This window comes from Mastigoproctus giganteus, chromosome 13 (genome assembly GCF_048544385.1).
Source record: "Mastigoproctus giganteus isolate SK-2022 chromosome 13, ASM4854438v1, whole genome shotgun sequence".
In the NCBI taxonomy this organism is placed as follows: Eukaryota; Metazoa; Arthropoda; class Arachnida; order Uropygi; family Thelyphonidae; genus Mastigoproctus; species Mastigoproctus giganteus.
This window is the reverse complement of record NC_143587.1, coordinates 87414937-87432361: the sequence shown is the minus strand read 5'-3', so window position 1 is coordinate 87432361 and position 17425 is coordinate 87414937. Positions and strand designations below refer to the sequence as shown.

At 36.5% G+C, this 17425-nt stretch overlaps 1 protein-coding gene across 1 annotated transcript; it reads right to left on the bottom strand.

Moving 5' to 3' along the window:
* Window positions 1–14920: 14920 nt before the first annotated feature.
* On the bottom strand, window positions 14921–17020 carry AP-2mu (adaptor protein complex 2, mu subunit). The gene has a single exon (XM_090387472.1). The coding sequence runs from the start codon at window positions 16848–16850 to the stop codon at window positions 15543–15545; it is 1308 nt and encodes a 435-aa protein (XP_090243598.1). The 5' UTR covers window positions 16851–17020; the 3' UTR covers window positions 14921–15542.
* Window positions 17021–17425: the final 405 nt, after the last annotated feature.

Here is a 17425-nt window from a genome sequence, read left to right as displayed (position 1 = left end):
ACTTTCTCCAATTTAACTTTAACCGTAATGACTCTGATGAGTACAATGAACTATAGAAGAAATAGTGGAACAGTAAATCAGAATGTCTTATGATGGGGATTTTAACTTTCCAAATATTGACTGGAACTTGTGGGTTGGTCACTCACACACTAGCAAGACTTTTGTGGATTTATTTGATGACTGTTTTCTACAGCAGTATGTTCGAGACATAACAAGAGGTAGTAATGCTCTTAATCTGATCATCAGCAGTGATTATTCATGCATTCAAAATCTGCAGCTAAAAAGAACCACTAGATAGCAGTGATTACAGTGTATTGATGTGGGATTTACTTAAAGATGTAACTAATGTCGAGGGTAAAAAAAAAGGCCGTTTACTTTCGTAATGGTGACTACAGTGGTCTCAGTCATTTTTTAATTCTATATAGTGGAACCAACAGATCGTGTTACCATCAGCAAATTTTAAATGAGAAGCATTCAAAGAATTAATCACAAAACCTACTAGGCTTTCCATACCAACTAAGAAATACCATTCAAGGTTTAGGCCTATATGGATGTCAGATGAACTAACGAGACTCGTGGCAGGGAAGAAAAATGTATGGGATGCATATAAATTGTCAGGCGACACAGAAGCCTATGGTAGATATAAACTAATCTGTAATCAAGTCACAAAGGAGGTTAGGAAAGTGAAGGTAGATTACAAGAAATTTTTGGCAAAGGATGCAAAAAAAAACCAGCAGATTTCTTAACTTATGTACACACTAAAGGAAGGGGATGAATCAAATTGGTCCACTTGATATGATGGTTTGACTCTTCACGACCCTGCTCAGGTGGTAACACCTGAATGAGTATTTTGCATCAATGTTCACACATGAGGAATTCTTTAGGGAAATGGATGCCAGAAGTTTATCAAACTCTCTAACAGAGAGCTAAATGTTTTGAAATAACTGAGAAGAAAATAGAAGAGAAATTGTTGAAGATAAACATAAGAAAGGCACCTGGGGTGTATGGGATCTATCCGATTATATTAGAGGATGCAGTAAAGTAAGTCAGAAAACCCTTAGCCATAATTATGATAGCATCCTTGGATTCAGGGGAGATCCCTGTGGACTAGAGATCTGCAATTGTATCCCCAATTCACAAAGGGGGATCAAAGGGTGACATGAATAATTAGACCTGTTAGTTTAACTTCTGTTCCAGGAAAAAAATATTGGAGTCACTGGTAAGTAGTGCACGACCATCCAGACAAGCCTACAGTTATACTTCAGACACAGCATGGGTTTGATGGAGGAAACCCTGTCTGACCAATTTGATTGGATACAACGATGCAGTCACAAAGGAACTGGATGCAAAAAAAGGCTGCTGTACAAATTGGAGTAGTTTGACATTAAGGGCAAGTTGCTGCTATGGATAAAGGAATGGTTGAGTGGGAGACAACGGAGAGTAGTAATCAATGGACACTGCTCTCTGTGGACTAATGTTATTAGTGGAGTTTCCCCGTGTTTGTGCCCATTGTTGTTTTCTTTGCTTATCAATGATATTGTACTACTGCAACAGGATCTAGAAAAGTTAGGCAGATGGGCTGAGAAATGGCAATTGAAGTTTAACATTGACAAATGCAAAGTACTGCATATGGGTAGCAATAACCCTGGAGTAATGTACGAACCATGTGGTACTACACTCAGGGTAGAGGAAAAGGAAAAAAGATATGAAGTTCTCTGAGCAGTGCAGACAGGTTGCCAGGACATCTCATGGGGTTTTGTGAATGATATATGAGAATTTTGCTAGCATGGATAAGGAGGTGATTGTATAAGGCAATGGTTGGGTCACATCTCAAGTACTGCATACAGGTCTGGAGGTCTTATTTTAGGAAGGATGTAGAGCCATTGGAATGAGTAGAGAAGGGCAAAGAGATTGGTGAGGGTAACAAAGGGGTACTTTACCAAGAAAGGATTCAGTTCTGAAAATTGCAGCTTTGGGAGACTAGGCATCTGCAAGGTGATCTGATTGAAGTGTTTACAGCTTTGAATGGATTGAGCAAGCTCATTGCTAATGGGATTCATCCTCTTGCTCAGACTACACACATGAGGGGGCATAAATTCAAACTGAGGAAAGATAGTTGCAGAACAGATGTGCAGAAAGTTGCCTTTAGCCAACAGATGGCTGATTGTTGGAAAAACTTTGGCTATGGTAAAGAAAACCAACACGCAAACCATGGCAAACTTTGGGTAACTTACCAGCCAGAGTTCATGAGTGTAATGCCTTCGCAGCTGGAATTTACTTACGGGTACACCCTCCAGACTGCCTCAGTCTTAGGGTGTTTATCCCCCATCCCTGCTGTTTTAAAATAGGAAAATAACTTCTACAGAGAGTGCATGTTATCGGTAGTAGAAGTCGTTTTCCTATTTTAAAACAGAAGGGGGGGGATAAACACCCTAAGACCAAGGCAGTCTGGAGGGTGTACCCGTAAATAAATGTCAGCCATGAAAACACTCATGAACTCCAGTAATCTGCTTTTAATAAAGAGAAAAAAAACTAATCAGTACACTGTTGTTGATTTCTACTGCCACTACCGATAACGTGTACCATCTGTTTACCGAGAATGCAGGGAGAAACTGCGGTAGCGGGAAAAAGGTTTGTCCAATAAGTTTGCTATAGTTCTCATGTTGCCTTTCTTTACCTCCACCCAAACTTCCATCTGTTGTGGAAGTTGATAACTTAAATAAATTCAAGGAAGAACTAGACAAACTATTGGAGGGAAGTGATTGGCAAAATGGGAAGTGTTTTTTTTTTTTTTTTGGCTGATGCTGTATAAGATTGGTTTCTTCCATCATTTGCCACTACTCATGCTGATGTTAACAATTTTTCTTGGTGATTTTAATGTTAGCTTCAGTTTTCTAGTTATACAGACCCAGACAGTGGAACTGTTGATGCTTTTGCCATTACTAATAACCTTAGCAGCTTGTTCATTTATCTACCAATCAAAACCACACACACTCAACACTCTTGATCTTTTTCTCACTAGCAACTCTGAAAGTATGTGGTTATTGTTAGTGGCCCTCTGGCATTTCAAATCACAACTTGGTGAGGGTCTATTATAAAATGGAGCTCTCTTATGGCCATTCTCAGCCTTCTGTTTGGCATTACAGAAATGCTAAATTGGATGACCTGAATGATTAATATTTTCATGTTTTTTTTTTAGTAGATGTACTTTTTTTTTTTTTTAATTACTGTTTTAAATCTTCTTATCTCAATGTCTGATCACATCATGTCAGTAAAATAATCCTTTACTCTGCATTCTACCCTAAAATCTCTTCTTTTACCTAAACTTTGGTTTTCCAATAAATGTGTTGAGGCTTTTCAAGACAAGAATGTAACCTATACCAATCTCCAAATATTTTTTTCTGATTACATTAAAACGCACAACAATTGAAAAACAATTATTAATTGGTACAAACTTGATTTTGAACAAGCTAAGAGCAGAAAGTACTCGTCTTGCTTATGTCCAAATGGTAGTCAAGCATTCTGGTCTCCTATCAAAGCTATTTGGGCACAAGTTTTAGGTCCTGATGGCATTTCTTCACTTGTTTCTCACAACCAACACTCTTGAAATTGCTCCTATTCTGTGTTCCTTTTTAGTATTATTAGTGGCAAATGATGCAAGAAAGATAGCTTAGATGATAGCATCCAAAAAAAAAAACCCAATCCTTCCTACATCACCTGTCCCACTTCCAATGGTTTGTTTAGTTCTTCCTTGAATTTATTCAAACTATCCACTTCCACAACAACAAATGGAATTTTATTCCAACAATCAGCCACCCACTGGCAGAAGGCAAACTTCTGCTCATTTTTCCTGCAGCCACCCTTCCTCAATTTTAATCCGTTCCATGTGTTTAGTCCGAACAAGAAGAAGAACATGATCAGCAGTGAGCTTGCAAGTGGTAGTCTCCAGCAGCTGTAAAGCCTATCTTGTAAGAGCACCCTTTTGTTCATCTCACCAATCTCACTGCACTTCTCCACACCTGTTCCAACAGATCTACATCCTCCCTAAAATGAGGTCTCCAGACCTGCATGCAATACTCAAGTTCCCTCACGTGTTTAGTCAGACCAAGAAGAACATGATCAGCAGTGAGCTTGCAAGTGGTAGTCTACTGCAGCTGTAAAGCCTATCTTGTAAGAGCACCCTTTTGTTCATCTCACCAATCTCACTGCAGTTCTCCACACTTGTTCCAGCAGATCTACATCCTTCCTAAAATGAAAAAGATCTCCAGATCTGCATGCAATACTCAAGATGCAGTGACTAACTATTGCCTTGTACAATAGAATAATCACTGCTTATCATTGCTAGCAAAATTCCTGTATTGAAAAAACCCCGTGGGCTGTCCTGTCAGCCCATCCACATGGCTTGGAAAACTTCATATCTGACTGCACAATTAACCCCAGGTCTTTTTCATTTCCCTGTGTGGTACCTCCCTAAGTGTAGTACCACACAGTTGGTACATTAATCTGGGATTACTACTACCCATATGCCATTTACCCATATTCACAAGTACCTTGCACTTGCAAATATTAAACTTCAACTAACATTTGAGCCGATCCGCCTAATTTTTCTAGATCTTGTTGCAGTAGATATCCTGATTATTATTAGCCATATGGTGCAAGGAAGCCTGAGGCTTATGCTGCACCAGCCAAAAAAAATTCCCAAGTTACCCTGAGAGAGAGAGAGAGAGAGAGAGAGAGAGAGAGAGAGAGAAAGGAATCACCAAGAAAGAGAAGAATGATGATATCCAGCTCAAGACCCTGGGTGCGCCAACCCCATAACTCACCAGACGTGAGCCCCTGGGGGAACTACTGTCATTGTTCACTATACGAACCTTTGCATCATCAGCAAACTTAGACATTAAGCCTAATATATCTTCATCGATATCATTAATAAATATTGAAAAAAAAAAAACATCAACAATGGGCCCAAAACTGAACCCAGGAGAATTCCAGCAACCCTTTATGCATAGTAACTTGCCTTTAATACCACATTGCACCAGTCTTTTATGTGCAACAGTATCAAAAGACTGCAGTATAACTGCACTCCTGTATAGATGGTCTTGCATTATTTCTTTAACAAGTGACTCCATTATTTTCCTTGGAACAGAAGTTAAAGTAAGAGGTCTGCAATTACTTATGTCAACTTTTGATCCCTCCAAAACTGCAAATGCATCCCTATCTCCAGTCCACAGGGACCTCCCCTGAATCCAGATTCTCTCATAATTCTGGCTAAGGGTTTACTTATCTCCTTTACTACCTCCCTTAATATAACTGGATGGATCCTAACCACCCAAAGTGCTTTTTTTATGTTTAGCTTCAATAATTTCTTCCACTTTCCTCTCACTTATCACAAAAGCATTTAGCTATCTGTTAGAATTTGATAAACTTCTGACATTTTTTCCCCTAAAGAATTCCTCATGTGTTAATGTAGATGCAAAATAACTATTCAGTTTGTCAGCAACCTGAGAAGGACCATATCAACGGTTAAACTATTGATATCAAGTGGAACAATCATATTCATCCCCTTGCTTCTAGTGTTTATATAAGAAGTCTTTGCATCCTTTGCCAAAGACTTATAATCTCTCTTAGCTTGCCTAACCTTTTTAACTTGATTGCAGACTAATTTATATTTACCATAGGCTTCTTTCTGTATTACCTGATAATTTATATGCATCCTGTGCATTTCTTTTCTCTGCCAGAAGTCTCATTAGTTCATCTAGCATCCATTTAGGTCTAAGCTTTGAACAGAAACGCCTAGTAGCTTCTACAATTAAAGGTTTACACTTTCTTCTTCTCACGTTTTTCCTTCTATTTGGAAATTTGCTCATAATCAGCCAGTTCCTAAAAAGGATGACAAATCATGTTGGGCCTCTGTAGCCGAGTGGTCAGGAGCGGGAGTGCAGTAGCACATGCTCCTTGAGTAGACCGGGGTTCAAGCCCCTGACTGCTAAATACAGTCGATCTGCCAACCCGCACTAGACCAGCGTAGCAGATTATGGTCCATTTCCCTCAACATGAATTGTCGAGGAGGCTTCCATCCTGCAGTGGGTTGATAATGGCTGCAGTTTTACACTTAACTTTATTCTTTCCAAAGTAATGGAGAAATCTATCAACTGCCAACTACCTTAAGACCTTCAATCTAATCCATAATCATCAATATTGATCCTGCCAGTACTGATCTATTGATGATATACTGGCTTATTTTACTCATCTTTGGACAAATTTGATGGAAATGTTTGGTGAAACTTGGCCAAAAATAGGATGAGTTTCTGGCACACATAATGCATATAGGTAGGACAGACAGAAGAGGAGTAGTATCAGAGGTTTAATTCTTGTCAGAAGCAGCTGGTACTGGATAAGATTATTCTGAGATTTGGAACTGATGGATGTTGTTATTTGTTGTTATTTGGTTTTTAGGAGCATTAGCAACTAAGGCCATATTGCTCCGGGATATGCGGTGGTCATTCCCTGACCTTTCCGCATCCTCCCTATTTGGTGGTGACGGGATCGAACCCCGGTCTAATCAAGAAGCGTGTACTACGCACTGCTGCTCCTTCCCACCTGGCTATGGAGGCGCCGGAACTGATGGATACTAGCAAAGTTTGTGTTATGTGAGGCACAGAGAAAGTGAAAGTGGTGTTATATTGCAGACCACATCTGAGATGTGTTTTAGAACTAGAGTTCTTGAGATGTTAAAATAGGACAGATTTTTCTCTATAAGAGTTGCAAATTAATTCTCTGGCTGGTCCTCTCTATGGGATCTTATATCAGAAAAATACCATGAAAACTAAAGCAAGTAATATAATCAGAGAATCTTTTAGTAACAATCTTTTTCCAAGTGGGTACAATTCAGAGTGATTATCCTGCTAAATTTGATCATTAAGCAAAGTGTAGAAATCACCCTTAAAACTGCTATATCTGGAAGAATGTGAACTTCAATAGATCTCTGAAATAAGATATGATGTGCAGTATGTGCTTGCATCTGCTCATAACAGCATATCACATTTGAATTAGAGTTGAGAACTTAAAAAAAAAAACTCCCTTGTCATCAAACACAACAACAATTAGTTGTCATTTTACTTCAACTCCAATTATAGAGCTGAACTACCTCTGAACTGGGCAGTTTTGAATATGTTAAAATATAGCACTTAACAAAGAAATGGCTTAAATAAGTAAACATTCTCCACAAAATGTAAACAAGTTTTATACCTTCAAAATATAATTACAAGTGTGTATTAGAAGAAAAAATCTCCCAAATATCATGAAGTATATAGTATGATATAATACATCTAATTACATATCACAGAATCAGTATTTCTTAAATAAAGAGAATTTCCCATAAATTAATGAAAAATAGTTTCATTCAAAGATGGGATCAGATGGAAAATAGTGTACTTATAATAGTTTACTCATCCTGCAGTGGGTTGATAATGGCTGCAGTTTTACACTAACTTTATTCTTTCTAAAGTAATGGAGAAATCTAAATCCCACTAATAAGTAGAGGAACTTTTTATATTTTAGCCAATTACTGCTATCCATATGAGACTGCACTGAATCATGCAGTCTCAGATACTCCTATTAACACTAGAACTTCTAGCTAGCAAAAATATCTGAAACCACAATTGCTGGTCATTTTGACTGCTATACATAAAATAGACTTAAGTTGTTTTTTAACATTTTTATAAGCATTGATATAAATCAACTGGCAACAGGCAGTGTTGTGCTTATGGTAATCCACATAAAAATATTTCTGATATCGATAATTTGAACACAAAACTTTTTTGTCTAGAAAATAAACTGAAGTTTAAAAATTAATTTGCACAATTTAAAAAAATTAGTTTTTTTCAATAGTTCCTGTACACTTTCCACATATGTACTTTTTTCACACAGTGCACATTTCTGTAGTTTTGTTTGCCTTGCATCACCTAACATGGCACTGATGCCTTTTGAGGGGTTTGACATGGCGACTATTGTTATTGGCTTGACTGCTGCTTTCTGTGAATCTATATATTCTATTTCTGAGTTCTTCAGCTAGATTCAATATAAAAGCTCTTCTCTTCATAATTTTGTCTGTCACTTTAAAAATAATCCATGCATTGATTACTGCAAGATCTAATATATTATAAAAGGTGTGAACTGGTCATCTATGTGAAGCTGCTTTTGTTGAATATTTTTTTTAGCCATTTGGTCTAAACATCAACCCTGTACTTTGTTTTGTTGTAATATAATACTGTCGTATGATTAAAGAAGCCTGTGCGCTCTGGATTCATTATTAATATCGAATTACTCTTGCACAGAGCAGGAATTTATGCAATGTATGGGAAATTCTCTTTATTTAAGAAATACTGGTTCTGTGATATGTAATTAGATGTATTATATCATACTATATACTTCATGATATTTGGGAGATTTTTTCTGTATCCGTTTCTCTCTGTGCAACAGTAATTCGATATTAATAATACTGTCATGTTTCTTCTTCTTTGTACCATTACATTTTGCAATACTTGTATTAAATGTACTCAAGGTTATGACATTTTTATTTGCTGACCCGGTAATTCATCAGAGTGCAATCATAGGTTGAAACCTTAAGTGAAATATAAATTCCACCTTTTTTATGGACACTAGAACTTCTTTACAAGCACAATTCACAGTTCCCGCTATAGTAGTATTTTTTTGGACTAATTTCTTTGCCAATTCAAAAGTAGTAAAGAAGTTATCATTACTGTCATTAACTGTCCTGCCAACCTCAAATCAAAAATGGTTCCATTAGTTTAGGGATGACATATTCAGAAAATGGTTGACTAGCTGAGTGCATATAGTCTTCCCTCGAATAAGGAAAGCCATTCAGTAGATATTTTTAAGTTGTGTCAGCTGCCAACTAAAATAACTTAGTTTAATAACTTTATACTAAATTTGTCTGGTTTTTTGGCCATATACTGGGTGAATCAGCATCCAGCTTCAGCTGAAAATAGCTGTTCACCTATTGTAATGTTTGCTCCAGGTATATTTGTATTAATAGTGGCAAGAAAGCAAGCTTATACCACATCAGCCAAAAAAAAAAAAAAAATTCACCCACCCATTCCCTCCAATAGTTTGTCCAGTTCTTTCTTGAATTTATTCAAACTGCCCACTTCCACACATCTATTCTACAACCATTCTTCTTAAATCTGAAGCCTCTCATGCACAGTCTGAGTAAGAGGAAAAATCCCATCTGCACTGAGTTTGCTCAAGCCATTCAAAGCCATAAACATCTCAATCAAATCACCTAACAGATGCCACAATTTTCAGAACTGAAGCCTTTCTTTGTTAAATTCCCTTCACCAATCTTGTTGCCCTTCTCTGTACCTGTTCCAGCAGCTCTATATCCTTCCTAAAATGAGACCTCCAGACCTGAACAGAATATTCAAGATGAGGCTCGATCATTGCTTTATACAATGGGATAATCACTTCCTTTTCCCTGCTAGCAAAATTCCTGTATTTCACTGTCAAAATCCCGTGAGCTGTCTTGGCAGCTTGTCTGCACTGCTCAGAAAACTTCATATCAGACTGCACAATTACTCTCAGGTGCTTTTCATTTTCCACTACCCTGAGTGTAATACCACACAGTTGATACATTATTCTGGGATTACTGCTACCCATATGCAGTACTTTGCATTTGTCATCAATGTTAAACTTCAATTGCCATTTCTCAGCCCATCTGCCTAATTTATCTAGATCTTGTTACAGCAGCAGCATACCTTCATTAACTGTCCTGCCAACCTTTGTATCTTCTGCAAACTTAGCCATTAAGCCTGATATACCCTCATTAATGAATACAGAAAACGCATCCAGCACCAAACTCTGTGAGACTCCACTAAAAACATTAATTCATGAAGAGCAGTGTTCATTGATTAACACTGTCTTCTCCCACTCAACCATCCTTTTATCCACAGCAGCAACTTGCCCTTAATGCCACACTGCTCCAATTTGTACATCAGTCTTTTATACACAACAGCATCAAAAGCTTTCCTGAAATTCAAGTATATGATATACAAATTACTTTTTGCATCCAGTTCCTTTGTCACTGCATCATAGTATCCAATCAAATTGGTCAGACAAGGTCTCCCTTAACAGACCCATGCTGTGACTGAAGTATCATTGCACTCCTGTCTAGATGGTCCTGCATTATTTCTTTAACCAGTGACTCCATTATTTTTTATGGAACAAAAGTTAAGCTAACAAGTCTGTAATTACTCATGTCACTTTGATCCCCCTTTGTGAACTGATGTACATTCATGCACCTTCAGTCCATAGGGACCTCCGCTGAATCCAAAGATGCTCTCATAATTATGGCTAAGAGTTTAATATGATGAAGGGAGGCAGCAAAGGAGGTAACCAAACTCTTAGCATCTCATACATTTTTCTTCTCTGCCACATGTCTCAACAGGTTCATTTGACATTCATTTAGGCCTAACCCTTGAACAGTATTTCTTAGTTGATATGAAGTCTAGTAGCTTCTATGATTATTTCCCTAAATGCTTCCCATTTAGAATTTGAAAACTGTCTGACAACACTGAAGTATCCTTTACAAAAGTAAAAACCGTTCCCTTTATCCTTGATGGTAGTTAAATCCAAGTAAATCACACATTAATACACCCTGATCACTGCCACCTAGTGGCTCTTTTATCTTCATATTCTTAATGCATGAAGAATCACTGCTGATAACATGATAAAGAGTACTCCTCTGACTTGTTGTCCCTCTAACATGTTGCTGTCATTCGGTAAATCCACACAAGTCTTGCTAGTGTACGAGTGACTCACCCACAAGTTCCAGTCAATATCTGGAAAGTTAAAATCCCCCATTATAAGACATTCTGCTTTACGGACCAACTATTTCTCTGTATAATGGTTCGTTGTATTCATCACTCATTTGGCCTATAACATACTCCTACTCTCTGTTTTTTTTGAAAAAAAAAAAAAATTTTTTTTTCCCTCGTGCTTATGTCATACCAAACTGACATTCATTTAGGAACAGAAGTTAAAATGTACAAATCACAAAGAGCAGTGATTTGCACTGGCCACCCATGTCAACTGGATGCACTGCCTTACATTTTGTTTCTTAGCTAAGAGCATAACCCCTCCCCTGTCCTTTCTGTATACACTGCACTCCCCATTTTTAAATTCTGCATGCCATATATCTGAGTGTCTCTGATATCCCAAAAATATCTGCATCTGGCGATTTTACCAGCGCAGCTAAAGCAAATTTATCGTTTCCCATATGCTCCTTTCTTGAAGAACATACATAGAATCTTATGAACTGCTTAATTTCAAAAAAGTTGTTACATGACATTGTTTCATGAAAAAATTTAGGCCCCCATACAATTGACCACAAACTATCCTGTTTTAAATTTCTAGCACCATATTCTCTGCAAGCTAAAAGTACAGCAATAAAAGCAGTTTTTGAATGGACTTAGACCAAGTATTGTCATTAAATTGTCTTCGCACTTAGATTTAAGCACAATTCTGCATGTGTTTTATCACTTAAGTAAACAAAATGCAGTTACGACAGAATCCACACACTTTGTCTTACATAAAGAGTTGGCCCAGGGTTATCGTGAGTGTTCGTTCCTTTGTGGTCCAGCTGAAGGATGACCAGATTTTAACTTCCCTTATGTGGCAAGATTCTGAAGTATGTTGGCTGCCCACTGATAGACAGTTTTTACAATTATGATGACATGTATTATCATCTACAGCAGGCCTGGCCAACCCAAATCATTCTGCTTGGCCACCTTGATGAACTATAATTTTCCACAGGCCACACATAAAATAAAACAATCTTTTAAAAATAAAAAACCCAAATCCATAAAAATTTATTTTATTCATTCATTTTTATAATATATCTACAACAACGAGATATTTGCTTTTTTATTTGCTTTTGTGAAACATGCGTTTTGCAAATGCATGTCGATCCGAAGGTGCTCAATTTTTTGTACAAAAAAATCTTAATCTGGCATACTTTTCTACTGTCACAAACATGTTCTAAAAGTTGATTTTTGATGTTGTGGTATTAATGTGTTTTATTTCACTGTTGCACTGTAAATCAATTACTTCCATCTGCAGAGTTTCCGGTTCAAAGAAGGGAAGGAGTGGTAGGGATTCGGGGAAGTACAGCTGGTCTAGTATTATATTTCACCGTTGCACTGTAAATCAATTACTTCCATCTGCAGAGTTTCCGGTTCAAAGAAGGGAAGGAGTGGTAGGGATTCGGGGAAGTACAGCTGGTCTAGTATTATATTTCTTGTTATTTATCGTGTCTGGTGCAGCTAGTGAATAATTTCCCATTGATGTAATCAGTAATCTAAAAATCATCTGATGGACTGCAAAATATAATGTGGTCTGCAACTGTTGTTGTTATTTGGTTTTTAGGAGCATTAGTAACTAAGGCCATATTGTTCCGGGAATATGCGGTGGTCTCTCCTTGACCTTTCCGCATCCGCCGTATTTGGTGGTGACGGGCTCGAACCCCGGTCTAATCAAGAAGAATGTGCTACGCACTGCTGCTGCTCCTTCCCACCTGTCTATGGACGCGCATGTGGTCAACAGTATGCAGCCCACGGGTTGGCCAGGCCTGATCTACAGTATCACTTGATGTTACAGTAATCAAAAGTATTATTTTCACTACTACTAGATTCCTCACTTCTTTCATTAGAAATCTATTCGTTGCTTTCTTTTCTTTAAATTCATCTCCATTTTCTCCAGACTCATTTCAGATAGCTTTTTCTAATTCCACTAGACATTTTTGAATCTGCTCTTGGGTAGGACCATGAGATTGCCACATTTTAGTAGCACAATTGAACTAGCACTGTAAAAATTATTGAAATACCTTTCCATGTATAAAGTTTCGCACAGACTAAACTAAAATGTACAGCGCAGCAATATATAGTAGTGACTCCTACACACACTGAGACCTGATGTAATATGCACAGACACCCACCTCGGAATTTACTTGTCAGGTTACATAAGTCTGAATCACAATTCAGACTTATGTAACCTGACAATTTTAAAGTTGTTACTTTATATATAGGTTAGTGCAAAAGCATCATTTTAACGTAGCCATCTACCAAAGTAGTTTAATTAATTAAATTGGCATTGTTTTGGTTATATCTCATATTGTGAATGCCCTCACAATGAGTTGCCATGGTAGTGTACTACCTTGAATAAGTAACACTTCACCAGTGAAGATGACTACTGTTATTTATTCTCAGCGGAACCCACCACCCAGACAGCACCGTTTCAAAGCCTGTTGACTTCTCTTTGATGGTTCGGCAGGTACCCTGGTGTTGCAATAGTGACAACCCAGTTATGCAGTATAACTTCACAATATGAGAGATGCCTGAAGGTGTGCAGTGATATGGTAGATGGCCACGTTAAAATGCTTTTGCACTAACCTATATGTTAGTCATTCTACCTCGTAGCTTGAGGCCTTTGCCCTTAAATATTTTATAGTCTATATCACTGCACACAATCAGGCATCTCTCATATTGTGAAGTTATACTTCATAATTGGGTTGTCACTAATGCAACACCAGGGTACCTGTCCACCCACCGAAGAGAAGCCAACAAGCTTTAAAATGGTGCCGCCTGGGTGGTGGTATCCACTGAGAATAAATAACAGTAGTCTTCTCCACTGGTGAAGCGTTACTTATTTGAGGTAGTACGATACCGTGGCAACTTGTTGTGAAGGCATTCACAATATGAGAGATAATCAAAATGATGCCAATTTAATTAAACTATTTTGGTAGATAGCTACATTAAAATGCTTTTGCACTAACCTATATGTTAGTCATTCTACCTCGTAGCTACCATTCATTCTACCTTTGCCCTTAAATATTTTATAGTTGTTACTTTAATAATTAAAGTGATAATTATTGTGATTATAAAGTATAAACTGTTTATATCTCTGACAAGCCATAAAACAAGATTTAACTTTCATTTGAGAAGAAATTAGTGAAATAAAATAAACTGTAATAATGATATTCCTCAATCTGTAAGAGGCTTCTGGTGGAAGTTTCAGATGCTAAAATTCTACTACTTTTGAGTATGATATTGTCCACCTTGCCATTCAAGGCAAGGTGGACAATATCATCAACTAAATGGGCATAAAAAAAAATAACAAAATAAAACAAACTAGGATCTGAAAGAGTAAAACTTGAAGTTATACATTATTGTCAGTTAGCATAATCTATGGATTTGCCAATTTAGCTATAATAATATTCAAAAGAAAAATTGAATTTTAAATGCAAAACAGGTTACTATGTTTTACTTGAAAGCTCCTTTTTCCAAAAAAGCAATTGCTTTTGTTGTATAAAAGTCCTAATTTTTAAACAACTAAAAATGATTGAACAAAATTTTTTTCTTGCAGAGTATTCATATCCTCCATTTTATTAAAATGGCATTTTTATGTCCTTTAATGCATTTTACATCAAGAACAAATTATGAAATGCAATACCAATAGCTGCAATAATATTTATGGCTCTATATTATTTTTTTTAAAAGAAAACTATAAAAACAAAACATGGTTTACTTGAATATTTAACTTCAATGCTTAATTTTAACATTATCTGGGGGATTAAAAATATAACTGAAAAGGACCTTCATAATTTTCTTACATGATTGAATAATGCAATATTTTACATCAAAAACAAATTATGGAATGTTAACAGAACACAAACTGAAAATTATACAAACTGTACTGTTTTGATTATAAAATAAAAAACACCATTCTTCTGAAATTTTTTTCTAATTGTAATGCAAACTACTTTGTCTTTTAATGACAATATCAAATCATTTATTATGAAATGTGAAAACCAAAATATGTTATCACTTCTATCAGTGACATTTCCTGTCATTAAAATGTCTGTGTTATTCTCACTATTTTTTGGGTTTCAAATAACAGACACATTAAACAAATCTATACTATGCTACACAGTTTATTACATCGCAAGTTACTTCCACAAAATGTTAAACAATGCACTTCTTGAAGAAAGCCACTGTTGAAACAATGCAGTGTACAAGTATTCCATATTTCTTTCTAATGTACATACACAATTAGACAAATATAGAACTATGCTACAAATTAAATGTATTAGTCAAGTACCAGAAGAGTACTGAAAGCACAGAATGTAGCATTGTGATTACATTATACAAATGAAAATGTTATAAAGTTTTGAGTAAACATTTTAACAGATGAAATCTAAGCCAGCTTATTAGTCAACATATCTTATTATACTAGGTATTAAGCCATTTTAACATTTTATATTATGGAACATCTACTACATAATAGTTCACAATGTACAACAGTACCAATATTACTGGTGAAGGAGTGACAACCATAGTTTTTTTACCAATTCATATAGTTGTCATAATGGTTTAGATTTTAACATATAACCAAAATTTGGGAGATGACAAAAAAAAATCAAATTGTGTAAATCCATTCTTTATATATAACTTTTACGAGTTATTATTTCAGCAACGTGTTTCGTATAGACCACTTCTTCCAATATATCGTACCCATTTGATCACATCATGATCACTGTAATTAAGTTTTGGCTCAAATACTTTCAAGTAACGAACCTTTAAGCCTGATGGGGCAAATGGCACTTCAAAGTTCATTGATATGGGAGGTCTGTTCCATTTCTTTTTGGTATCTGTCTGTAAAAGTTCTATTTCTGCACTCAACTGAGTTTCCTTCATTCCAGCCATGCGTTTAATCTTCCAAACAATAGCATTTTCACTGGCTTTATATTTGGCCTTTCCTTTCATGCAAATCAACTGAACACCACTGGTATTCAAGGGAGTTGGAATCCGTACTTCAATTTTTTGTCCAATCAGAGATGATTTGAAATTAGATTTCAAAACTACTTTAACTTCCATTTTGGTTCTGCCAACCTCTCTGACAAGGGGAATAATACGAAAAGGAAAACTAATATCTTTGGTAATACGATACCTCATCAGCTCAAATTCTCCATCTGGTGGAATAAAGCTGATACTATGCTCGCTCTCAAATTTGCTTAGCTTGACACACTGGTGAAACTGACAATCATCAATTGCAATTGACGTTTTCCCAGTACTACGTGTAGGGTCATCAAGTGAACTACTTTTACCTTTACTCTCCATGGTAATTTTATCATTAATTCCAAATTTACATTCAGGCATTCCTGATAAGTAAGATTTCATCACAACTCTTCCAGCAACGTGAGCACTTAAAACTTGACCTTGAGGTGACATCAAAAGATTTACGTATTCTAATACATCTAAAAACAGCTCATTCCGGCGGTATTTTATTCCTTCACGTCTCCAACCAATCTGTCCAGTTACCTGTGAAGTAATCTGACTTTGTTCTTCTTTCGTTTGCGACTTCACGCCCTGTTGAGTAATAAACGTTTTCAAGATACCAGTATCTGTATTCTGTGGATAGCCGAAGTCAAGGATTTCATCGAGAAGTTCATAAATTAATACAAAATTATTTTTGACGTTTTCTTCACTCACCTTGCCGAAATATGACTGCATTACCTCCACCATTTTCAAGAGAAACTCGAAGACCATCGATGCATTCACATTTTGTTTAGTGACTGCTGCCAACCAAACATTTCCCCTTTTCACATGAAAAAAACTAGTACGTGCAATATTAGTTACAGGACTTCTCACCTGCTGTCTAGCATGGATAACATTCACGCGAAAAGCATCAACTGCATTTCGTCCTATGTCGTCCCTGTAAACCCTGGATACTAAGACTTCACCTTTGTGATTATAAATGAACAGTCCTCCTATCATGATTACGTTTAGTTGAGGATTCGGAAAATGCCACTTATAACACGAAGATGAAATTTACATAAACGAAAAGAAGCTAGTATTAAAATACCATGACTACATTACAATAACTAGCTATGAACTCTAAGCAACTCTACTTCTCCCACTTCTTCACCGCCCACTAGATAAATTCAGTTCACCGGACGTCAGCGGTACAACCACTTCCGTTTTCGTGGTGATCTTCTTCGGCACTAGGAGCGCTTCTGTAAATATTTAGCTAAATAAAAAAAATTAAAATAAGTTGTTGTCAATAAACGCTACATGTACTATTCTTAGTGATAGTTATAGTCAATTTGGAAAATGCAGACACATAGTCCCAAAGGTCTTGGAGGTAGTAATATGACAGCAAATTTTTTTTTAACATCATACTGATATATTTTGTTACAGAAATATACATATTTTAGAAACTAAATACTGTATAAGTTAATTTTGATCCTCTGGCCCAGCAAATTTCAACACAGTCAGATGGAGCTTACCAGCAGTCTCATTTTCAGTCTGCAACATATCCAATTACGAAAGCCTCTTCTCTGTCATTGTGG

Bases quoted from the DNA above. Each gene is read 5' to 3' on its own strand.
- AP-2mu (XM_090387472.1), bottom strand. From the start codon at position 16,850: ATGATAGGAGGACTGTTCATTTATAATCACAAAGGTGAAGTCTTAGTA.